Source organism: Onychostoma macrolepis, chromosome 12 (genome assembly GCF_012432095.1).
Source record: "Onychostoma macrolepis isolate SWU-2019 chromosome 12, ASM1243209v1, whole genome shotgun sequence".
Taxonomy (NCBI): Eukaryota; Metazoa; Chordata; class Actinopteri; order Cypriniformes; family Cyprinidae; genus Onychostoma; species Onychostoma macrolepis.
The window spans coordinates 18,451,357-18,472,843 of record NC_081166.1 but is presented as its reverse complement, the minus strand read 5'-3'; the positions used below and the strand labels follow the sequence as shown (position 1 = coordinate 18,472,843).

The window sequence follows — 21,487 nt, the reverse complement described above, 5'->3', positions numbered from 1 at the left end:
ATGCAACCGCTTACAGCTGCTTCCTTTTAGCCAGGCCAAGCTAAGCCACTGACCATAATGCCATATAACTTGTGACAGGGTTGTACCAAGCAGACATCTTCATTTGGTTCAGCTTCAATTTTTCTGCCTTACAGATTTAACCAATAATTGATTTTACATGAAACAGAGCTCAGTGTCAAAATCTTCGGTCTCCCACTGAGTATTGCTGGGCATGATCTATAAAAGTAATCATTTGCTCGCTTTGTTAGATGTTTCGTTATAGATTCCTCAGCAGATGAGGATTAATGTGTTGCCCCTTTACATATAAATCAAATACAGAGAAAATCTCCCAGAACCCCAGGGGTTTCTAATCCTCTCAAGAATGAGTCAGTTTCTCTCTTTGTCTTTTCATCTTTCTTTTATTTGCTTTGTCTCATACTAGAAACTGTTTGAAAAATGTGAGCTCAGCTAAAACAGAGCCAAATGAAAACATTTTATGGGAAACCTGCTTAGGAACTGTAACAATGACCTCAGCCCAGCCTCCCTCTTTCACACTCTTTCAATCTCTCTTTCTCTGTTCAGCCCCCTGGAGGTGCTCCTAGCTTTGCACCTCTTCATTCATGAGTCTGACATCCAGTCACACCATCTAATCGCTCCTCTGGAGCTCTGGACTGTCATTGACTCACATGATGAATAGTTTGTCTGTTGAGCTCTTGGCTTTAGGTTATTTTTATGTTAGGTTGTTTGAGATGTCTTTGAATTGGAGATGCTGGAGCCATTATAGTTGCATTTAGGTCAGTCATATGCTTGTATACATTGAATATTGGGTATTAAAAAATACTTTATGAAAAAATATGAGATATATATTATATTATGTAATATTTTTATATACAATATTATTTTTCTATTTGAACAGACTTTTTTCTTTTTTTGTGAGATTCACCCAAGTGTATTCAGAAAGACCTTTTGACCTCTGTCTTTACCCTCTGTGTCATTCCTTTTTCACCTCAGGCACCTGCTCTATCTCCTCTGCTTTCACTATCTGCCTCAGCATAGTTTGTAATGCTCCACTCCCAGGTGAGTAATGCTATACATTAAGTTCTGTGCTAGTGTTTTTTGGTATTTTCTGATGCATTAGGGATATTGTGTTGCATCTTTATGTCTCAATTATATGTATGCCTGCTTCAAAAAAAAAACATGTGTTGTGGCACTCGCAGATTGTTTCTGACTTTTTTTTCTGCTACAATACAATACAAGACTACGTCATTCTGACAGGAATCTCAGAACAGCCTGATTTGAGAAAGGGGATTTTAAAATGGGGATTAAAAAAAAAAGCAGAGGGAGGCTGCCTCTGCTGCTACTACTGCACGTGCTTGTGACTGTTTTAGGGGCCATTCTCATGCCATGTCTTTTGCAGTCAAGTTTGTCATTTCAAATGTAGGTGCACAGCAAACGTGCGCAAACAATGACATAGTCGCAATGCTGTCTGTGCCACAGCAAGATGAAAACACCAGTCTCATATAGCCAGACCTTCAGACTGACGGCAGAAGGCAAAGTCCCTTTCAAAGATGTTGTATTTCTATAGCGGTCTGGGAACCACTGTTGTCAACTCTCGCGAGACAAATAAGCAACTGAAGCTTCAAAAATAAGCCCAAAACAAGCCCAATATTTTGTGATGATTCATTATCATCAATACTATTTATTATCAATAAATGAGCCTGCAACATATTAAACTGAAACCACTCTTTTATCTTTTATCTACTATCATCGCTTGGATTACAGCATCATGCTCCTTTTTTTTTTTTTTTTTACATGATTTTTTCAATGCAAAAAAAACGACAGTATTGAACCCATTATAATCAGCGATGCTGTCTACACTGGATGTGGCGTGATGTGACACGACAACTGACTTTTTTTTTTTTTTTATTCGAAACATTCCCAAATGCATTAACTATATCATGAAATATCTTGATTCTCATCTTTAAAGATGGTCAAAGTAACCTAATAACGTAATATATTAACTATGCATAAAAACATATCTGTTTACTTAATTAACAGATATGGGTGTCATGCCATAAAGTATTTTAGTACGACTGACTTTATATTTAATGTGAATTTAACATTGAAAGTTAATGTGAATAAAAACATTGTAAGTTAGGCTACTAATCATAACACTTTCATTGTACAGAAGAGCAAAGAACATTTAGCTACATAATCAAAGAACATTTTTTACTGACAGTCTAGAGTTCAAGCTCTCTCAAAAACTCCCATTTAAATCACTGAAGCTGTTTACACTATGAAATGAATATCTTACTTACATATTCGAACACGCATTTGCACTTTGTTGTTTCTAACGAGAGAATTCACCAGAAAGAGGTATTCAGTCAGCGAGCGAGTGAAGAAAACACTCACGCCTCTGATTGGTTATTGCATTCATAAGCTCAACAACATCGTGTGTGATTGGTTATAATGCGCACTGTATCTAACTCAGCTCCAGCCAGCAAACGCAGATTTGAATTTAGCAGCTGATGCTGTGCCGCACTGAACGTTCTAATCACACCGGTGTGATTGAATTAAATATAGAACATATTAATCGGCTATTTTTTGTCTTTTGGAAGCTGCATTCAAAATCCATTTGGCTGAAAAATCTGAGTGGGCACGTGCCCCCTTATTTTGAATGGGCATGATGCCTCTGGTGGCAAGTAAATAAGTGTAGAATTGCACTGTCTGTTTCCTTATCAGTTGGAGTGTAAAACAGTGAAAGATGTTGAGGCAGGTAAAAAGCTTTTGGTTAATGGGGACTATTAACCTATTGTGCGTCTTATTGCCGAGCCCCGCCTTGATATAATGATTGACAGGTTGGGGGTGTGAGTATCTACTGGACGCAAATAGCATATGCTGTTCTGTGTCAGCCGCACCACACGGATACGATTTCAACGGTTATTTACACATTTGATTTGAACGAAAACAGCGTATCCATGTGGTGCAGCTGACACAGAACAGCATATACAGTTTGCATCCAGTGGATACTCTCCAAAATGGCACTATCGTGAAGCGGAGGAGACGAATTGTTGAATATAGTCATTATTTTTGTTTTCTTTGCGTACAAAAAGTATTCGCATAGCTTCGTAAAATTACGCTGACGTAATTTTGACGTAACATCGTTTTTGACGATCTCTTTCATCCTTTTCTGGGCCTTGACAGTGTAATTTACTTGGCAGTCAATGGGACAGTTACAAGCCTCCCGGTTTTCATCCAAAATATCTTAAATTGTGTTCTGAAGACGAACGAAGCTTTTACGGGTTTGGAACGACTTTGGGGTAAGTGATTAACCTTTTGAGCGGTACGGTCCCACATATGGGATTTTAATTTCCATGCCACTGCGTTCCGTGAAAACTGCATTTTCGCGCTTTGTCTGACGCTGACATGCCGCTGCACTTGTCATATAATCGCACCTATGCAGTGTTTTTAACCACATAATGTTTATTTTATGCTTTAGACATTTAAATACACATAAGTACTAGTAAAACAATACATTTAGAGTTCGTAAAATACACTCAGATGTTTATGGAAGCAGCAATAACAATCCATTCAAATAGAATTTTCAGACGTGTTTTATTAATATCAATACACATAGTGTAAGTAACTATAAAGTTCACTCTATTCCTCTCCCATTTCACCCGCCACTTACTTACATGTATTTCGCGAGAAATTGATGAATTTACGTGATGTAAATCCGACTGACAGGACTCTCTGAACTGCAGCGCGAACAAACATGGCGGCGCCCATCTCACATTACAGATCAAGATCATTTAGAACTGTTTTTAAACGATAAAACACACTCATTTGCACATATTTGTGAATCGGAATATCAGATAATTGATTATATGGTAAGCAAGTTTATGAATATTTTGAATAAAAAAGGAAAAACAAAATAAAAGCGATCCATCTGTCATAGTGTTATTGTGGCAGTGGTGTGTCATGTGACAAGCATGACGTGTCGCCATGGAAACATTAAGGGGAAACGTTCTAAAATAATGGTCGCCTAAAATAAACTCACTCTGGGGGGACCGCTGGAATATTTTAAACTCACCACTGAAAAGGTTAATGACAAAATTTTCATTTTGGGGTGGAGTAACCCTTTAAGATGCCTCCTGTATAGAGAAACTAGTCGCATACATTGCTCAGGTGTGATTGGCTGGGCCATTCTAGCAGCTTTATTCTCTTTCTCTGAAACCAACTGAGAGTTCCTTGGCTGTGTTTGGGATCATTCTCTTGCTGAAATGTCCACCCTTGTTTCATCTTCGTAATCTTGGTGTTGGGACTGAACCAGCTAATAACCAGCTAAATAATTTCCACTGACTAGGGGCAGGATTGCTTTCTAATTACTGATAGATTTCAGCTGGTGTCTTGGCTTTCCATGCCTTTTTGAAACTACCTTTCTTCATGTGTTCAATACTTTTTCCCTGTGTCATTCCATTTTATTTCACATTACTCCATTTCTGAACTTATATATTTTGTTTTCTTTGTATGTATGGATTACTTGGGTTGTTACCGACATCTGGTGAAAATTTCAAGTCAACAGCACCTTTAGAAATATATTTACTAGGAAAACTGGTGACGTGTTCAATACTTATTTTACTCACTGTATTGCATTGTCATTTTGCATATTACATTTCAAAATTAATTTTGCTACCCATATGCTTCCATATATTAACAGCTGATCATAGCTGTACAGGGATACCCATTTTAAAATTAATCTAGTAGCAGAACTACTGCAAGCGATTTTCAGTGCTGGAAATCCATTTATTCTTTGCTGAAACTTCCTGAAACACTGCATCATCATGGAGAGTGCAGGTCATGGTTGCTTAGCAACAGCAGACACCACGAAAGCACAAGCTCCCGAGCGCTTTCGGAAAGAAGGCGAAAGCGACACGCCTACCATTTTACACACGTTTTTAAGTGTAACGTAAATGGCCCCTTACTCTCTCACACACCGAACTTGCCATTCTGTACTTGCATTCTCAGATTCAATTTGGCGATCCAAAACAATGAATCTAATCACCATTCTGGCAAAAGTTTGCTTCAAGAATGACCACACTGCTGATAATCTTATCGCTAGCACACCCCAAAGTCCCTTTAAGGCAAGTCATTTCACTTGGCCACCATCTTTGAAATGCCTCCCGGGCATGCAAGTTTAGTTCCTATCTCTTTGAATGGGGAAACATCAAATTCTTCAAAACTGTTCGCCAAGCTTACAATTAAATTATATATTTAAAATCACCAATGGAATCTGACAACAACTGTCCCATGAATGTTGTTTCTTATGCTCAAATAGGCTAGACCAGCCAGTGCGCATGCGCAGTCCTAAGCGCACGTCTCAGAACACAGGGTGCGTCCGAAATCGCATACTTCCCTACTATATAGTATGCGAAAAACAGTATGCGAGGCGAGTAGTATGTCCGAATTCATAGTATTCGAAAAATAGTAGGCGAGAAGTACCCGGATGACCTACTACTTCCTTCCGAATTCTGTAGTAGGCATAGGATGGACACTTTACTATCCCATGAGGCCGCAGGACAGGCCGCGTCATATTCGAAAAATGTCGGAAAGCCGCGACGTGGCTGTCTTCAAGTGTAAAGTACCTCAGGGAAAAACATTGTTGATGTTCATTGTGGTTAACTTGTACTTGTTTAACATCATCCAAGTAAACGGCTGACTTGTTGAGGGTTTAACAAACAGATGAAACGATTGTGTGAATTAGGTGTAAAAAGATCTCTAATCATTACCGATCAGATGGAGTTACCTTAACCTCATTGTAGTACATCAGCTTGTTACGCTGCTTTCTTTAAATAGATGGTTCCTTAAGCGTTAAGAATTTAAATCATTAACGATGTTCGCGCAGTGAAGTGGGCTCTTTAAATTTTCGCGCTGTTGTGAAGACGCATGACACGTGAAAAACATCAACAGGGCGGATGTAGTACGTCCGAATTCCATTCATACTACCCTCATTCATACTATATAGAACGTACTTTTTTAACGGTCGAGTAGTACGTTCGAATTCAAATGTAGTACCTACACAAGTAGTATGCGATTTCGGACGCAGTCACTGACTATTTCTATAGCAACCGGGACTTCTAACGGCAGCTGCAGTGATGCACTGATTTGACCTATTAGCGATTGGCTCTTTTGTTCAGAAGAAATTCAAAACTATACAGTGTCACGTTTTTTGAGTTACTTGTCTTATCAGCAAGGCATATCTGCATAATTTTTCATATAGGGACAGTGTTTACATTTTAAGACATTATTGGCCGACTCCAATAACATCCAATAATATTGTGCATCCCTAGTTTAAATCAGATAAAAAAATATATTTTTAACGGGGAAAAAAATACGAAGTCTTTTTTAAGAATATTTTTTGTAGTGTACTGACAAACTACTCGGGCTGCTTTAACACTTGGCATTAGCATGCGACCTATATCCGGATGCTGTCCACATACACATTGAAAAGACAAGTGTAAACGCGCTTGTGATCGGAATGTTATCCGATCAGCGTCTCCTGGTCCAGAGGTAGTCAAGGATGCATTGTGATCGGATCTCAGTATAATGTAAACGCAATCCAACCATCGCGAACTGTCAGAAAAAAAGACGGAAAACACCCGTGTGCAGCGCTAGTGAGATTCCTACACTTATCTTTGACTTGTAAAATGTCCCGCGACTGAAAATGCTTTTCAAATGAAAACCCACCAATTCAGGTTGACTTTTGTGTTTATTTAATTCATGCCTAAGCATTTTTCTTTTGTTAAAAGAATATTGATCCAGTCTAAATTGGCAGCTCTCATAAACTGTCAGTATATGTCTTTATATATAACATTGCTCTGGTTACTGAGTTTCATGGAAAAATGTTGTCTTCCTGTGAGGCTTTAGGGGAAATATTCCAACTCCTCCTCCCCTACAACACCAGGAATTCCCCTTAAATGATTTTCTTAAAAGCTTTACAGCTTTTGGCACATATGCATGTGCACAAGTGTGTACACGTGTGCATGTTCAAATTCCTGTTAAAGGACTGGGGACACATCAGATATGTTTTATCCACAGGGCTTTTAAAATTAAATTCTGGAATTTACAAGGGCTTTTTTCCACACTCAGGCATAGAAAGGGACACCTGTGATGACCACATGTTCCAGATGTGGGGAGGCAGTAAGCAGTGTGGGCCTTCAAGCCTTCAGTTTTTTAAATCAGTCCCCATCCCGTTCAGTCCTGAGGGCCCATTCTCAGTCACAGTCTGAGTGACAGACTCCAGTATCAGTTTACCTGTTATTATTACTCTCCACGTGGGGCCCATTTATGAAGTATCTGATTCATGAAAGTGGCTGTTGGGTGATGATGGATGGATGATTTCATTCTGACACCTTGTAGCGCTATTTTTCTGGAGGATCTGATTTAGAGCAAATTGTAATTGTTGTGTTATGCTCTAAGTCCTTTGCTTTAAATTAAGTTTCCTCTTATTAAGTAAATATGACATTTGAAAGCAGTTAAATATAATTTAAGTTAAATATATTTGAGTTGATGAGCAGCTTCATATTGCACTTTAGTTGCTTCAACCCTACGTTTAAAATCTCTCTGTGCTCTTATGTAATTTATCCACATGCAGGAACTGGTCCCTCTAATTAAAATTCCCTCCAGATCATGTCAGCTAAATTGAATAAACCATTTGGGCTATTTTTCTGTTTAATGGATCCAGTCATTTCAAGCTCTGCAAATTCCTTGAGAATATATTTGTTATAGCATTTCAGCACCATAAAATTTACAGTGAACTTACTTGGTCTCCATAAGGAAGGCAGGGAAAGTTTTCTCCATTTGCCAGTTGACCACAGGCCATTTAGCCAACACAGTAAAACACAACATACAAAGTGTTATTAGTAATTATTACTGCTAGAACTGAAGAACAGATTTTTAAATCGTGGAATCCATGGAAATGTATTTCATTGGCAGCCTCTGAAGCCTCTATCAAAGGTGGAGCTTTTGGTTTTTGTCTTTGATAAGTGTGTGTTACATTACTTCATTTTAGGATATTTATTTGTCACAGATGAGAGCTCAGCTAGAGGATTTTAAGCAAAGTTTTGGTGCTAACGGCCTCCTTTACACCTGATATTAACATGTGGTTCATATTCAGATACCTGAATATTTGGTAACACTTTATTTTAGGGTCTCTTAGTTGCTTATTAGCATGCATACTAGAATATTAGCCATTTGTTAGTGGTAATTAAGCACATATTAATGCCTTATTCTACATGACCTAATTCTACATCCCGAATCCTACCCAATACCTAAACTTAACAACTACCTTACTAACCATTAATAAGCAGCAAATTAGGAATTTATTGAGGGAAAAGTCGTAGTTAATAGTGAATAAGTGTTCCCTATTCTAAAGTGTTACCGAATATTTGTATATTCCAATGCATCTCAGTGTGTTTGTCAGATGAACTTTATAAGTAGGTGGTTTCTCTTGCAAGACATAAACTTTTAAATCACAATCTGAGTTTGTTTGAGTTCTTAAGCACAATTGGGATATCAGAATGGAACAGCTTAACAGATTCATGTTGTTTTTCTTTTTCTGTCTTTAGAAGTCTTCTGCAGACATAGAACCAAAACTGTCTTTGGCTGAACGGATGAAGATCTTGCAGGAGAAGGAGGAACATTGGAAAGCTAAAGGCAAAGGAGCTTCTAATGACTCTACCCAGTTCTCTGTGGCGGGACGAATGGCTAAGAGAGGTGGGGAGGAAATTATTTGCCTGGTTTCCAGCCAAAGACTATGTTTTGTGCCGAGAGCTGAACCTTTTCAATGCACACACCAAGCGAAAAACTTTGATCCATGCAAATAGCAAATCAGGCTGTAGTGTGCACCCTGTGGTTCAAGCAGTGATAAGAATGTTTTCATGTTGACACATCTGTTTCCCATCAGGCTTAGTGTCACCTAACAGAGAGGATGTTCCCATCATCCTCAGCAAGAAGGCCAGCAACAGCACACCAGTCAAACCATTAGAAGGTATCAGTTTATGACATCACCTGTGGCCCTGTTTGAATATTCACATGCCAAAGTGATGTATTATTGGGGCTATTGTCTCTACAATGTGTCCTTCTCTCATGGAAAATGTCCTTCTGACAGAAATCTCCACACATCCTGATGCTGAAGGAGATAAAAGACTGGACAAACTGGAGTCCTTTTTGGACAGACTTCACAATAAAGGTTAGCCTATTAATTGAATTACTCTGTGGATAACTTGCAGCTTAATGCATAATATAGTTGTATGCAGAAATCTGTTTATCTTATTTCATTTAACATGCAGGAGTTGCAGGCGCAAAGAACTCCACCATCGAGGTAATGGAGGAAAAAGAGAAGGAAGTGATGACACTGGATGATGAGGAGACGTTTGGGCGGTTCTACAGTTGCTTATCACCCACTGCTCTGAGTTCCAGTGTCCTGCTGGCTGAGGAAGAAGACTTCAGCATTATCCAGTCTGACACACCTAAGTGAGATACTGGTCATAAAGGGATAGTTCACCCAAAAATTAAAATTAAACCATGTTTTACTTACCCTCAAAACATCCTAGGTGTATATGACTTTCGTCTTTCAGACGAACCAGTCGGAGTTATATTAAAATATTTCCTTGCTTGTCCAAGCATTTCAGTGGGAGTAAGCGGGTGTTTGTTTTCAACAGTCCAAAAGTAGCAGAGGCCCGGAAGTGGGGGTGCTGCAGCACCCCCTGTTTTTTTCTGTGGGCAACTGTTTAACTGTTGGGAATGTAAAAAAAAAAGATCGGAGTGTCTATTTAAGTGCAAATAGCCCGGTTGTTGGCAAAGGCTATTTACACTAACTCCACCCACAAACGTATGATTGGGATAGTCAAATTTGCAAAAGACGATCATCAGTCATTAGATTCAGTGGCGCAGATAGTAAAGCGTCTGCCACACTCATTTTGACACGATCGACCGGGGTTCGAATCTGCCTTTTGGCGAACTTTTTTTCTCCCTTTTCAAATTTTAAATCACATCAGAAAAGCATTTATTTTTTAATAAAAATGAAGGAAATAATCAAAAAGTTGAAAATAAAATATCGGGTAGGTGAAGGGAGGGCTGGCATCCATTTAATAATTTGAAATAAAATTACAAAATTAACCCCGCCCCCGCGTGTGTACATTGAAAAAAAATTGCGATTCACCCATTCAATGAAAAAAAGTGATTTGTTATCAGACAATATATTTTCTTTGTTCCAAATAATACACGTGTGCGGGAGACACGCCGCCGTTGTCGTTTCCCTGTAAACACCCAATGCGGGAATCTTTGAAAACGGTGACGTCATGCGCGTGCGTAGTATGCCTAAATTGTAGACATGCAGTACGTGTCGATTTTAAAGGCAAGCGGGAACAAACATACACAACAATGGCGGAGTACATGGTACTGTTTTTGATAACGCTTCTTCAGCAAAGTGTGTATTTACTTCACCAATATTACAACCAACAGCGGAGACGCATTAGCCTGTAATACCAAACTCTGCTACTTCGCTTTGCTTCGTAGACAGAAGGCTTGTTTGAGATGAGCAAAATCTGCGCAGAACCGCGAGATGCATGCCGGTTAGAAAAGTGTCCGAGTTACGTCCGCCTTGCTCTGATGTCATGCTGACTTGTGCCAAGAAACTCTCGCGACGGCGAGGCGGCTGTGTCGGATTGAGCAGTCGCGCGCAGTTGCTCTCCACCGACTGCTCTGATCAAAAGCATGATGGGAAACGACTGACTGACGACACAGCTTAATGCTCATTGTTTCAGACAACCGTGATGCTGCGTTCTCTGCTAAAATGTTTTTTTGTTTGTTTGTTTGTTTTATCTGATTTCATGTGATTATGTACCGGTATTTAAATTACGCATGAATATATTCCCAAACACTATGTCAGTGTGATCTCTGTGTGAGATATGTGATTGTTGTTCTATTTCTATAAAAATCTAAAATACATGTTTGTATTAAAGTAAAAATGGATTATAAATACGCCTTTCCTGTGGTATTAAATAGCAAGCACTTTGTGTCTTGTTCATATTCATATAAAAGCAACAGAACTGAAAATGATATCATGTTCATCAGCAGCACAGCATATGAGTGAGAATAACGCCATATTTGCCTTTGATCTCGTAGGTATCTGATTTTTGCCAAAATCATTCTGTGAAAATATTCTATAGTAATAAAACGTAATAAATAATCAAAAGCTGTTATTAAAAATATAGCTTAGTTATTAAAAATAATTAATGCAACATTTTTATTCAACAGTTTTTAGCATTTTAATGAGTTAAAAAATGCATTTATTAAAAACTTATTAAGACGCGGAACGGCCGTATCTCTTTGTGACCACAACAAACAAGACTTTTCAGACGCACACTTCAGCTTGCCCTCGGCACGCGAGTCAAACAAGCGCAGAAAAGGTAGGCTACAGGTGCCAAATGAGCTTCAGTAGGACAACAGGGAACTGCCGTCTGATGGGATATTGTTATATGTCAGTAAAACAATCTTTCCTGTCCTGTCAGCCGTTTTACTGTGCTCACGACGCACACTCTTCAACGGTATGCGAATATGAGGCGCACGCTCTATCACTTCATCATAAAAAACCGCTCTACAAACTACCAGCATACATAAGGCTTGTTTGAGATGCGCCTCGCCTGAAATGTAGACGAGAGCAGGCGGCTGCAGCGAAGGGAGGAGTGAAATAAGCGCAGTCAAGACGGACAGTTCTGCCCTCTCGAAGTGGAACAGATACCTACGAGATCAAAGGCGGATATCGCGTTATTCTCACTCATGTGCTGTGCTGCTGATAAACATGATATAATTTCAGTTCTGTTGCTTTTATATGAATATAAATATGATGAACAAGACACTCAAAGTGCTTGCTATTTAATTCCATACGAAAGGCGTATTTATAATCCATTTTTACTTCAATACAAACATGTATTTTAGATTTGTATAGAAAATATGACAACAATCACATATCTCACACAGAGATCGCACTGTCATAGTGTTTGGGAATATTCATGCACAATTTAAGTACATAATTGCATGAAATCAGATTAAAAAATCAAACATTTTAGAAGAGAAGGCAGCATCACGGTTGTCTGAACCAATGAGCATTCGCCGTCGCGAGAGTTTTTTGGTGCACGTCAGCATGACATCAGAGCAAGGCGGACGTAACTCGGACACTTTTCTAACCGGCATGCATCTCGCGGTAATCACCGGTGATCGGTTCTGCGCAGATTTTGCTCATCTCAAGCAAGCCTATTGTCAGTTAAGTCACGAAATTACCAAAATGGCGAATAAAGCTGTGCATGCATTTATGTGCTTTGCAATATAAGAACGTCTCTCAAATGCATGCAGCCTACTGAAATATTCTGCGATTCGAAATCACAATAGTGCGCACGCTATGTAAATTTATTTATTTATTTATTTAGTTAGTTAGTTAAATTTAATGCACAAGTAGGCCAAATGTGAGCACAGTGCAGTTAAATGTACTAATTTTTCGTTAACTTGTAAATTACGAAAATGAAACCATAAAATGCATAAAATAACTCATTTTACATTCTTACATTATTTTCCTTTGTACAGAGCTGGATTTAGGTATGACAAAAGTGCTGCAATGAATTAATTTTGACAACTAATAGAATGTTAGAATAGAATGACTGATATATTTTTCAGAGTTCATTGATTATGTAAAATTCAGTGAAGGTTGACTATATCTGCATGTCTCATCCATGAGTGGGTCTATGCAATGATGGAGAACAAGATTTTGGGGGTGTTAAGACCCAGAACCAAGCTTACGGAGCAATAAAGCTATAATGAGCCCTTTTATTAAAATACCTGGAGCTTAGGTAATACAAAAATTGTCATTCACTCAGTATTACTTAATGTAATTCACAACTATCTCAGTTACAAATAAGTACAAATTAATTATATTCAGTTGTGTTTTAGGCACTAAAACAGTCCAGTACTTTATAGTCAAATCCATTTCTATGTTGAAATAATGAAGATTTATGTGCCACCCCAGACTGGTTGCTGCCCCCTTCCTGGCCACCCCTATGAAAGAGAATTAATTCATTTGAGAGAAACTGAGAAGATTGTAAACAAGGATACAAACTAGCCACTTTTCACTGAAAATTGCCTTTGTAAATTTAAAATAGGCCATCTGTGTAATTCAAGTAGATTCAATGAGTTGAAAACTCTTGCTACTTCATACTTCAATACAAAACAATGCTGAACTTTGACAAAAAAGATATTTTTAAATGTTATAATAGTGATTTTATAATGTCTAAATATAAATCCATTAGCAAAATATGTGAAAAGAACTATATTACAGAGTGGAAATGGTAAAGGAGACAATAAACGATCCTCTGCTGCCATTTAGTGGCCATAGTGGGAATCATAACATTCATTTTAATAGTATTTGTTTTTCTACCAGGTGAAATCTTAGCACGTAGCATGGCAAATTTTCCATGAATTATCTCTTTAAGTAAAAATGAAAGAAAAAAAAAATGCAGATGTTCTTTAATATAAATTTTACTATATAAAAATGTGCAAGAATATGAATCACTTTTAGGCAAATAAATAATATTATATAACAAGTAAGCAATATTACATGTGTTTGAGGGGATGTTATGTGACACACTTTTCTTTTTTTTTTTCTTTTTTACTTTTTACTTTTTTCCCTATGGTATTAAAAAAGAGGGAAGGGGGTTCAAACCTTTATCACTTTTTTCACTCCTGATGAGTCTGTATCCTTCCATGCACAAGCTAGTAATGGGCTTTTGGTCATTGACTTGCAGAAAGTTTTCTGCGCAAATTAGTGTTAGAGGCTACTAGAATACAGGGGGGTGTCGGCACTGATGTTGTATACCCCTCGACAGTTGCACCCCTGGTTATGATGTATGTTATGCGCCGGCTCAGCTGCCTCGAACGTCCGCTGTAAACACAGGTATGCGGCGAAAACAAAACCATCGAGCGAAATACCAGAGTGAAGATGGCTGTGAACGATGTGAAGTAAATCTACACATCCACAATTATTGCCTTGCCGGACTTTGGCCTCCCCAGTTTCTCGCTGACGATCGGTAACAGTTGATAAATTAAACTTTTCCCAAAACCTGTCGGGAGTAGGGCCACAACATCACCTCCATTCAAAATGTGAACCAAACACTCTTCTTGTTCAGGCTTCAATTGGCAAATGCAGGGAATATTCTCCACAACAGAGCGAATAGCATCCCGTGTCTCCATGTCCGCTGTCGTTTTAGATTTCCCTAACCTAAACTACAATCTTAAATTTGGTGCTTAGTGTCTACATTAAGGCTCTCAGCCTGCCCTCTGTTCCTTGGTTGGAAGGCTGGTGCGGAGCCGGAGATAATGTGGGAGCTGGTTTGCTATATCAGACTGAGTACAGAAGCGAACTGAAATTGAGCGGAAGTACGAAGTCTGACGTAGTCATATATCATATATCATATCATATACAACATATAATCGTCACTTCCCTACAGGTACTATTTACTTCCACAGAAGAAGAAAAAGAAGAAGGTACTGTTCACCAACAAGGTGACAGTGCCAACTACTGGCCTTGCATACGTAATACAGCGTTTTTGGCTGTTTTCGCAGATATGTGTAAACTCGAATCGTTTTGAAAACGTTGTCGTCTATACGTGAAACTTTTTTAAAACACAAGGGAAAAACTTCAGTTTTTGACTACATCGTTGTCGTGTAAACGCAGCCTTTGTTCTTGCTCTCATGAATGTGTTGTTGATTAACTGCAGACTAACATCAGCAGTTGAGGAACACAAGCGCTCAGTGCGGCCCTGCAGGAGAACCAAGAGCTCGAGAAACCCTCTCCGTGCCCTGGCAGCACGAGATGACCTCAGACAGGCTTACACTGAGCAGAGACTCAACGTGGCCTCCGTGGAGACCAAAAGGATACAAATGGAGCGGAGTAAGTTTGTTATTTACATTTTGTGGTGTATTTTTATTTTTCCCCCAGACATGAAAATATCCAAATGATGTGTCATTAGTAACCCTTTTAAATAATATATATATAATTTTTTTTTTTTTTTTGGAAAAGTGTGTTTTGTTTTATGATCGGTCACAATTGTGACCGGTGGGATGTGTGTACTGAATTAACATATTTCTGCAGTCATAGAAATTGTTATATATCTTAGCCCAGCTATTTTAAACTGTTTGATCACATTCTAGGGTTACTATTATGCATAAAAAACCTTATACAACATTGATAGGAACACTGAGATAAAAGACAAAGAAATTCAACCATCAATGCATTTCAAAATTGTTACTTTTTTGTTAAATATAACATCAAATTTTATATTAGTGCAACCACTATTACAACATCAATATTTTAAATTTTTTGTAACATTAAAATTTTTTATTTAGTGCAATATTTTGTCATTGCAACATTTTAGTGTAATTTTCACTAACAACTGCAATTGGATTTATATTGCATACCTAAGTTCACTGTTATCCCACCAGTCACTATTGTGACCATCATGATGTTTACTCATTCTATGACCACACTCAACAAAACTGAATATATGTGAATTCATATATTAATACTAGACACCTTAAAGATAATGTGTACCAAAAATCTTTGTCATATCTTTATGTTAATATACTTTAATAGCCTTTCGTTTTGGAGCTTTGATGCAGTTATAATCTTCTCAAGGTGCAAACAGGAAATAAACTGCTCTGGTCATGTGGCAATTTGCACTAATCATGTGAAACTGCACATATTTAATTGAGACCCTTTATTTTTCCATATTTGCAGGAAGTGCACTAAAACATCAGTGAGTAAGGTTTTTAGAGCTTTATAAATGAAAACCTTTTTCACTATTGTGACCGGTGGGATTAAAAGCATATGCTTTCTTAATGCTGATAATTTGCTGCACATTCCGGTCTTCTCTCGTTGTATTGAAGTAGCAGTTATAATGGTGATGTAGCAAATATGAACACTGTTATTTTATTTTAAATGTCTCTCTTCTGTGTGTCTTCAGTGGCTAAGCACTCAAATTTGGCAGACACTGCTCTGGCAGGTCTGGCCAGCAAAGAAAACTTTAAGAAAGTCAATCTTCGGAGTGTAAAGTCTACAGAGGTGGTGACCAACAACAGCGCTGTGCCTTTCCACAAGCTCATGCTCATCCACATTAAAGGTAAAGTGGTCAAGGGCCATGCAAAATATAGTTTTTACTTCTTAAATGTGCAAGTTCTGCTTTGAACACTTGTTTATTAATTCACACAGGGCGCAGGCATGTTCAGGTGCGTCTGGTTGAACCCACAGCCCGCTCTCTGAACAGTGGTGACTGCTATCTGCTCATCACTCCAAAACACTGCTTCTTCTGGAATGGAGAATTTGCCAATGTAATTGAAAAAGCCAAGGTACTACTGGTTGTTATTACTACTTATATCCATTTTCTGTTGATTTTAGTTTGTTTTAATAAATCTATGTGCTTTTGTCATTTTTTATTCTTTTTTTAAATACATTTGAATTAGTTTTAGTTTCAGTAATTTTTGTACTTTAGTTTATTTATTACAGGGCAAGTCTTTTTACACTTGGCATACAGTAGTTAACCCTGGATAGTTCTAAACCATGGGGTTTATCAATTAATCCTGGGTATTCTTAAAATGACATTTCAGACTGTACATTCCTAAACTCCGGTTAACATTCTTTGCATATTTTGCGGTGTTAGTATCATTGATTGGATGAGCGCAGCACACAGCCTGTTTATATAATGGCTCTAGCATTGCACATCCCCAATAGGCTATATTGCAGATTATAGGCCTACTATCAAGTATTTCCTGAATGGACATTTCTGACTATAAAGGTAAGAATGAAACAATCTCTTATTCATTCCAATTGACACATTTTGTGTCATCATTTGACTATTTCCCCTTCAAACGCCAAAATGGCTGTTTATACCACACACAGTGTTTATGTGACTGTCCAACGCACATGAATACGAGGCACACGATTGACTGTCTGTTAAGCATCTAGAAGTCATCAGTGTTGGGAAAACGCTGCAAAAGTGGTGTGGGCAGGGTTTTTTTTTTTTTTTTTATTAATTTTTTATCTCTAATATTTATATTTGGTCTTACTCCATTTACCAATCATGATTTTTACTTGTTTTAATTAACAATAACAGCATAACTACATAAAAAAGCTCAGTAAAGATGTTGTCAAAGATAAAGCTGAATTGCAAATTATGCTCACATTCTATGTTGTTTCTTATGTGTGTTTGTCAGGGCTCAGAGATGGCTCAGTATGTCCAGACGAAGAGAGATCTGGGCTGCAAAGCTCCCCAGGTCACTGTGCTGGAGGAGGGAATCAACACAGACAACCGTTCAGCCAAAGAATTCTGGAGTCTGCTGGGAGGAAAGACTGATTACAGAGGTACAGGCCAGGCCCTGCACAAGGAGCACCAATGTTTAAATGACAATATTTCACTCACTGTAAACAGACTGATTATTAATTGTGTATAAGCAGACCATTTACTCCAGCAGACGATTCACTCATGGTACATAATCGATTTCAGTTTATCTTCATAATAAAGTTAATTTCAAGCTGTTCCAGTTTCCTTTGTGTAGATGTTTGTTTTTTTTGTTTTGTTTTTTAAACATGCTTCCGTGTGTGTTTTTACTAGGTGCAGGGGAGCCGGATGAAGATGAACTATATGAAAGTGCTGTAGTGGAGTCAAACTGTGTCTACAGGCTGGTGGAAGATAAGCTGGTTCCTTATGAGGAGGCCTGCACATCCATCCCCAGTGTCTCTCTTCTTAACTCTAAGGAGGTGTGACATTTATAGCCTATTGTTGTGGATGTTTAGTGTGTGCATGTTTGTGTTTCTTGATGAACTGTGCTTAATCCCATTATACTGAACTTAACTCAGAGTATATGTGGTAGGCGCTGGTGTTTGACTTCGGTAGCGAGGTGTATGTTTGGACGGGAAAGGATGTTCCTTTGAGTGACAGGAAGGTGGCAGTCCAGTTGGGCAAACAGATCTGGAGTGGAGCGTATGACTACAGCACTTGCAGGGTCAACCCTCTTGACCCCTCCTCAGCTAATAAAGACACCCCTAAGTGAGTGAACTCTTTACTGACCATTCATGGTCATAACTCATGTTCTCTGTTGGTGATAAAAACAATCTTGTTGGACCCATCTTCGCAGATTATGATTTTGTAGGTAATGTCTTGAGCTTTGAGAGAATTCTGGATTAATCTCTCAAAAAATGCTGAACTCTGAATTACTGCCATCAAAACCAGGACACATGTAACCTCACAAACAGACTGATATAAGCAACAACAATACTGCCCCCAAGTGGTTTAACTTGATTATAGCATATTAGTGCTGAATTAAAGTGTTGTTTTTGTTTGTTTGTTTCTGTTTTTTAAAATGTCTTTACTACATGACAGATGGTTCTAGTTGCACTTCCTTTTTTTCTGAATTTTCTGTATCTTCGAATACACACTGAGTGTGCATGTAAAGTCTGTAATTACTAGTTCTAATCTGCTCCAAATGATTCAGTGAGTCAGTCTCATAAAATTGAGACAAATTATTTTTGATTGAATTAGTCAATGCCAGTCAAATAAGAGTCATTCTTTAACAAAATGTACTACACTGGTCGCTTTGCGTGCACACTTGTGTGCAACCAGAGAGGACCATGCAACAAAGATGTGTTGTATGTTTGTCTTTGTATTGTTCCATCATGTTCAGTCTTTCTCTCTCTTTACATTCAATTCAGAAATGCAGTCATTTAAGAACTGTTATTGGAACCAAATCCTACTCCTTTTCTTTCATACTTATGTCTATGTTTGTGTGCAGACAAGGTGAGGGCAGGCCGAGCTGGGCCCTGTTTGGTCGACTGTCAGAACACAATGAAACTGCTCTGTTCAGAGAGAAATTTTTAGACTGGGCAGAGAAACCCTCCAAGGATGAACCAGTGGTGGAGGAGGTGAAGGTAACAGACATCGAGACACTGAAAAAAGACACTTCTTCTCTCGTTTGAAAAGACACTGACAACCTGCATTTTGTCTTTTTTTCTCCAGAGTCCAGTCTATCAGCACCTTCCCACCTGTGACTCTGAGCTGAAGCCATGTGATGTCACAGAGATGCTGGCGGGAGTGCCAGGCCCTGTGAAGATGATGCTGGAGGGTGTGGATGTGCAGAGAGGTCATGGATTGGTACTTTCTGAGGATGGGCGGCAGGCTGAGCTGGCCACCTTAGCTGTGGACGCATGGCACATCCGTGAGTTTGATGACTTTGAGATACCGCCAGAGAGCGTGGGTCAGCTGCACGAGGGTGAGACCTATGTCATCCGCTGGAAATACTCTGCCACTAATGTTGGTGAGTGAGACATGGGACTTAATTTAGCTGTAATGTTACTTTTACACTTGGTAAGATGACCGTGATAAATACAAGTAAAAATGTAGTGATTCAGTATCAGGGATGTGATTTTTGCATGATGATTGAAATCGCACAAATGGCCTTTACCAAAATAAACTGTGAAAAGATTGTTTTCTAAAACATCATGGACGGAATGGTCATAGAGCGCTGCATGAGCTCGCGGCGCCATCTGCAGGACAGTTATATCCACCTTTTTCTTGCCTAAAAATGGGTGTGGCCATTTGTAAATTCCATGGGTCTAGCTTCCGGTCTCATCGCCTCCAGCTATTTTTATCTTTACAAAACAGTTTGTTTTTCTGCTTGATATTGAAAATTGTTGTCTTATCATATTATTTTAAAGTATTATCTTAAAGTCCCCCTGTAGTGAAAATCAAGTTTTTTATGTTGTTTATTTGTCTATGTGATGTTTTTAATATGCTTTTAGACAAACCATGTGCCAATCCATTAATCAACACCATTGCTGAGTATTTTCTCCTTAAAACTGTAGTTTCCCAAAGGCTGACCCAGAAATGCGGTTTGAAACAGCCCTCGGGTTGCTACGTCACAACGTCAAGGGACCGATTCCTATCACTAGCATGCAAAATATACCAATACCAGCACAAAACCAAACATAAGTTAGAGCAAAAACCCATGAAGCCGTGGTTTAATGTAAATTTAGAATCGCTAACTTGCATTATAACCCGCGGCAACAGTGTAAAAGTAGCCCGGAGTCAGACCCACCTCTCCCGCATCGGCTTCTGCACGTCACACACTTATGCTCGCGGGCGCGAATCAAGAATCACAAACGGCTGCATTGGAGTCTTCAAGGCATTTTGAGATCACATCATCAAGTAACTTTAACGAATGTTACATTACTCACTGTAGTTGTCCGCTAGTAAAAACACAGTTTTATCAGTCATTATCTGTGTATGCCATTGTTTTGCGTTTACTACAGTTAAGTGGATCGAGGCGCTGGCTGGTGTGACTGAGTGGAGGCGGGGTTAATTTGCATATTCATAGATCAGCGTATTGTAAATGGGGCAAGGGTGTTGTTACATTCAAACTATTTTAAAGCATGAGAAAATTATTTTCACAAGAAAAAACATTTAAATATGTCATTTTGATGATCAAAGATAAGTTTTAAGGAGTAAAATATTTGACTACAGGGGAACTTTAATTATGATTTGTAGTGCAAACAGTTTTACCATTTACTGCAAGTTGTTATTCTCCTCGTTATTTACCTATAGCGGCTAATGAACTGTAAGTTTCACCCATAGGCTTACTTCCGTGTTGAAGAAAGAGGTGGATAAAAGTGTTCAAATGATCCAAAGCGTCAAATGCGAGTAGAATCAGCGCTGAAACGTGTTACTAATTTTTTTTATGAATGGCAGTGAGAATTTGGGATTGCTAGTTCCGTCATAAAATTCGCAATGGTTGTGATCGGGTGTGTCTCACTCGTCCTTAAAAGTGATGCTGCAGGCTCTTTGATCGCCCCCTGGTGGCTGGCTGCAGTACAGGTCATAAACACCGCCCTCTCCATGTAAACGAATGGGACTTCAGTCAAAATAAAAAAATAAATTACACTTCCAATACAGTTTTCCGAAATATGGTTTTGGTCATTTAAGGTAGTTGTTATCACGCTGATATATGTGATCCTGGACCACAAAACCAGTCATAAGGGTCCATTTTTCAAAATTGAGATTTATACATCCTCCGAACGCTGCATAAATAAGCTTTCCATTGATGTATGGTTTGTTAGGATCGGACAATATTTGGCTGAGATACAACTATTTGAAAATCTGGAATCTGAGGGCACAAAAAAAAAATTTAAATATTGAGAAAATCACCTTTAAAGTTGTTTTTGTGATACTTTTGATTTTAGCTAGTAATTTGATGCTATAAAAACGGGGCGTGTCGTTATGGTTGATTGGGTCTGCAGTTTGGGCGGGAGTTTGATTCCGCGCCTCCACCTCACGACTCTACTGCACAGACTCGGGCTCCAAATTATGTCATTTACTCAAGATGGCAGCGGCCATACTGAGATGTATTCGCT

The 21,487-nt window shown here is 38.6% G+C and overlaps 1 protein-coding gene across 2 annotated transcripts in view; it reads left to right on the top strand.

The window, feature by feature from the left end:
• svild (supervillin d) overlaps positions 1–21,487 on the top strand; it is a 55,697-nt gene that overhangs the window by 8,111 nt on the left and 26,099 nt on the right. Inside the window, exons 2-14 of one of the 2 annotated variants that reach the window (XM_058793471.1) lie at positions 991–1,056; positions 8,607–8,754; positions 8,945–9,028; positions 9,149–9,229; positions 9,330–9,513; positions 14,808–14,980; positions 16,053–16,208; positions 16,298–16,434; positions 17,299–17,446; positions 17,697–17,842; positions 17,956–18,131; positions 18,874–19,009; positions 19,098–19,395. In XM_058793471.1, coding sequence (XP_058649454.1) covers positions 1,042–1,056; positions 8,607–8,754; positions 8,945–9,028; positions 9,149–9,229; positions 9,330–9,513; positions 14,808–14,980; positions 16,053–16,208; positions 16,298–16,434; positions 17,299–17,446; positions 17,697–17,842; positions 17,956–18,131; positions 18,874–19,009; positions 19,098–19,395 — 1,882 coding nt within the window. In that variant the 5' untranslated portion in view covers positions 991–1,041. The remainder of the gene's footprint in view (positions 1–990; positions 1,057–8,606; positions 8,755–8,944; positions 9,029–9,148; positions 9,230–9,329; positions 9,514–14,807; positions 14,981–16,052; positions 16,209–16,297; positions 16,435–17,298; positions 17,447–17,696; positions 17,843–17,955; positions 18,132–18,873; positions 19,010–19,097; positions 19,396–21,487) is intronic. The other variant, XM_058793470.1, reaches the window with a different exon arrangement.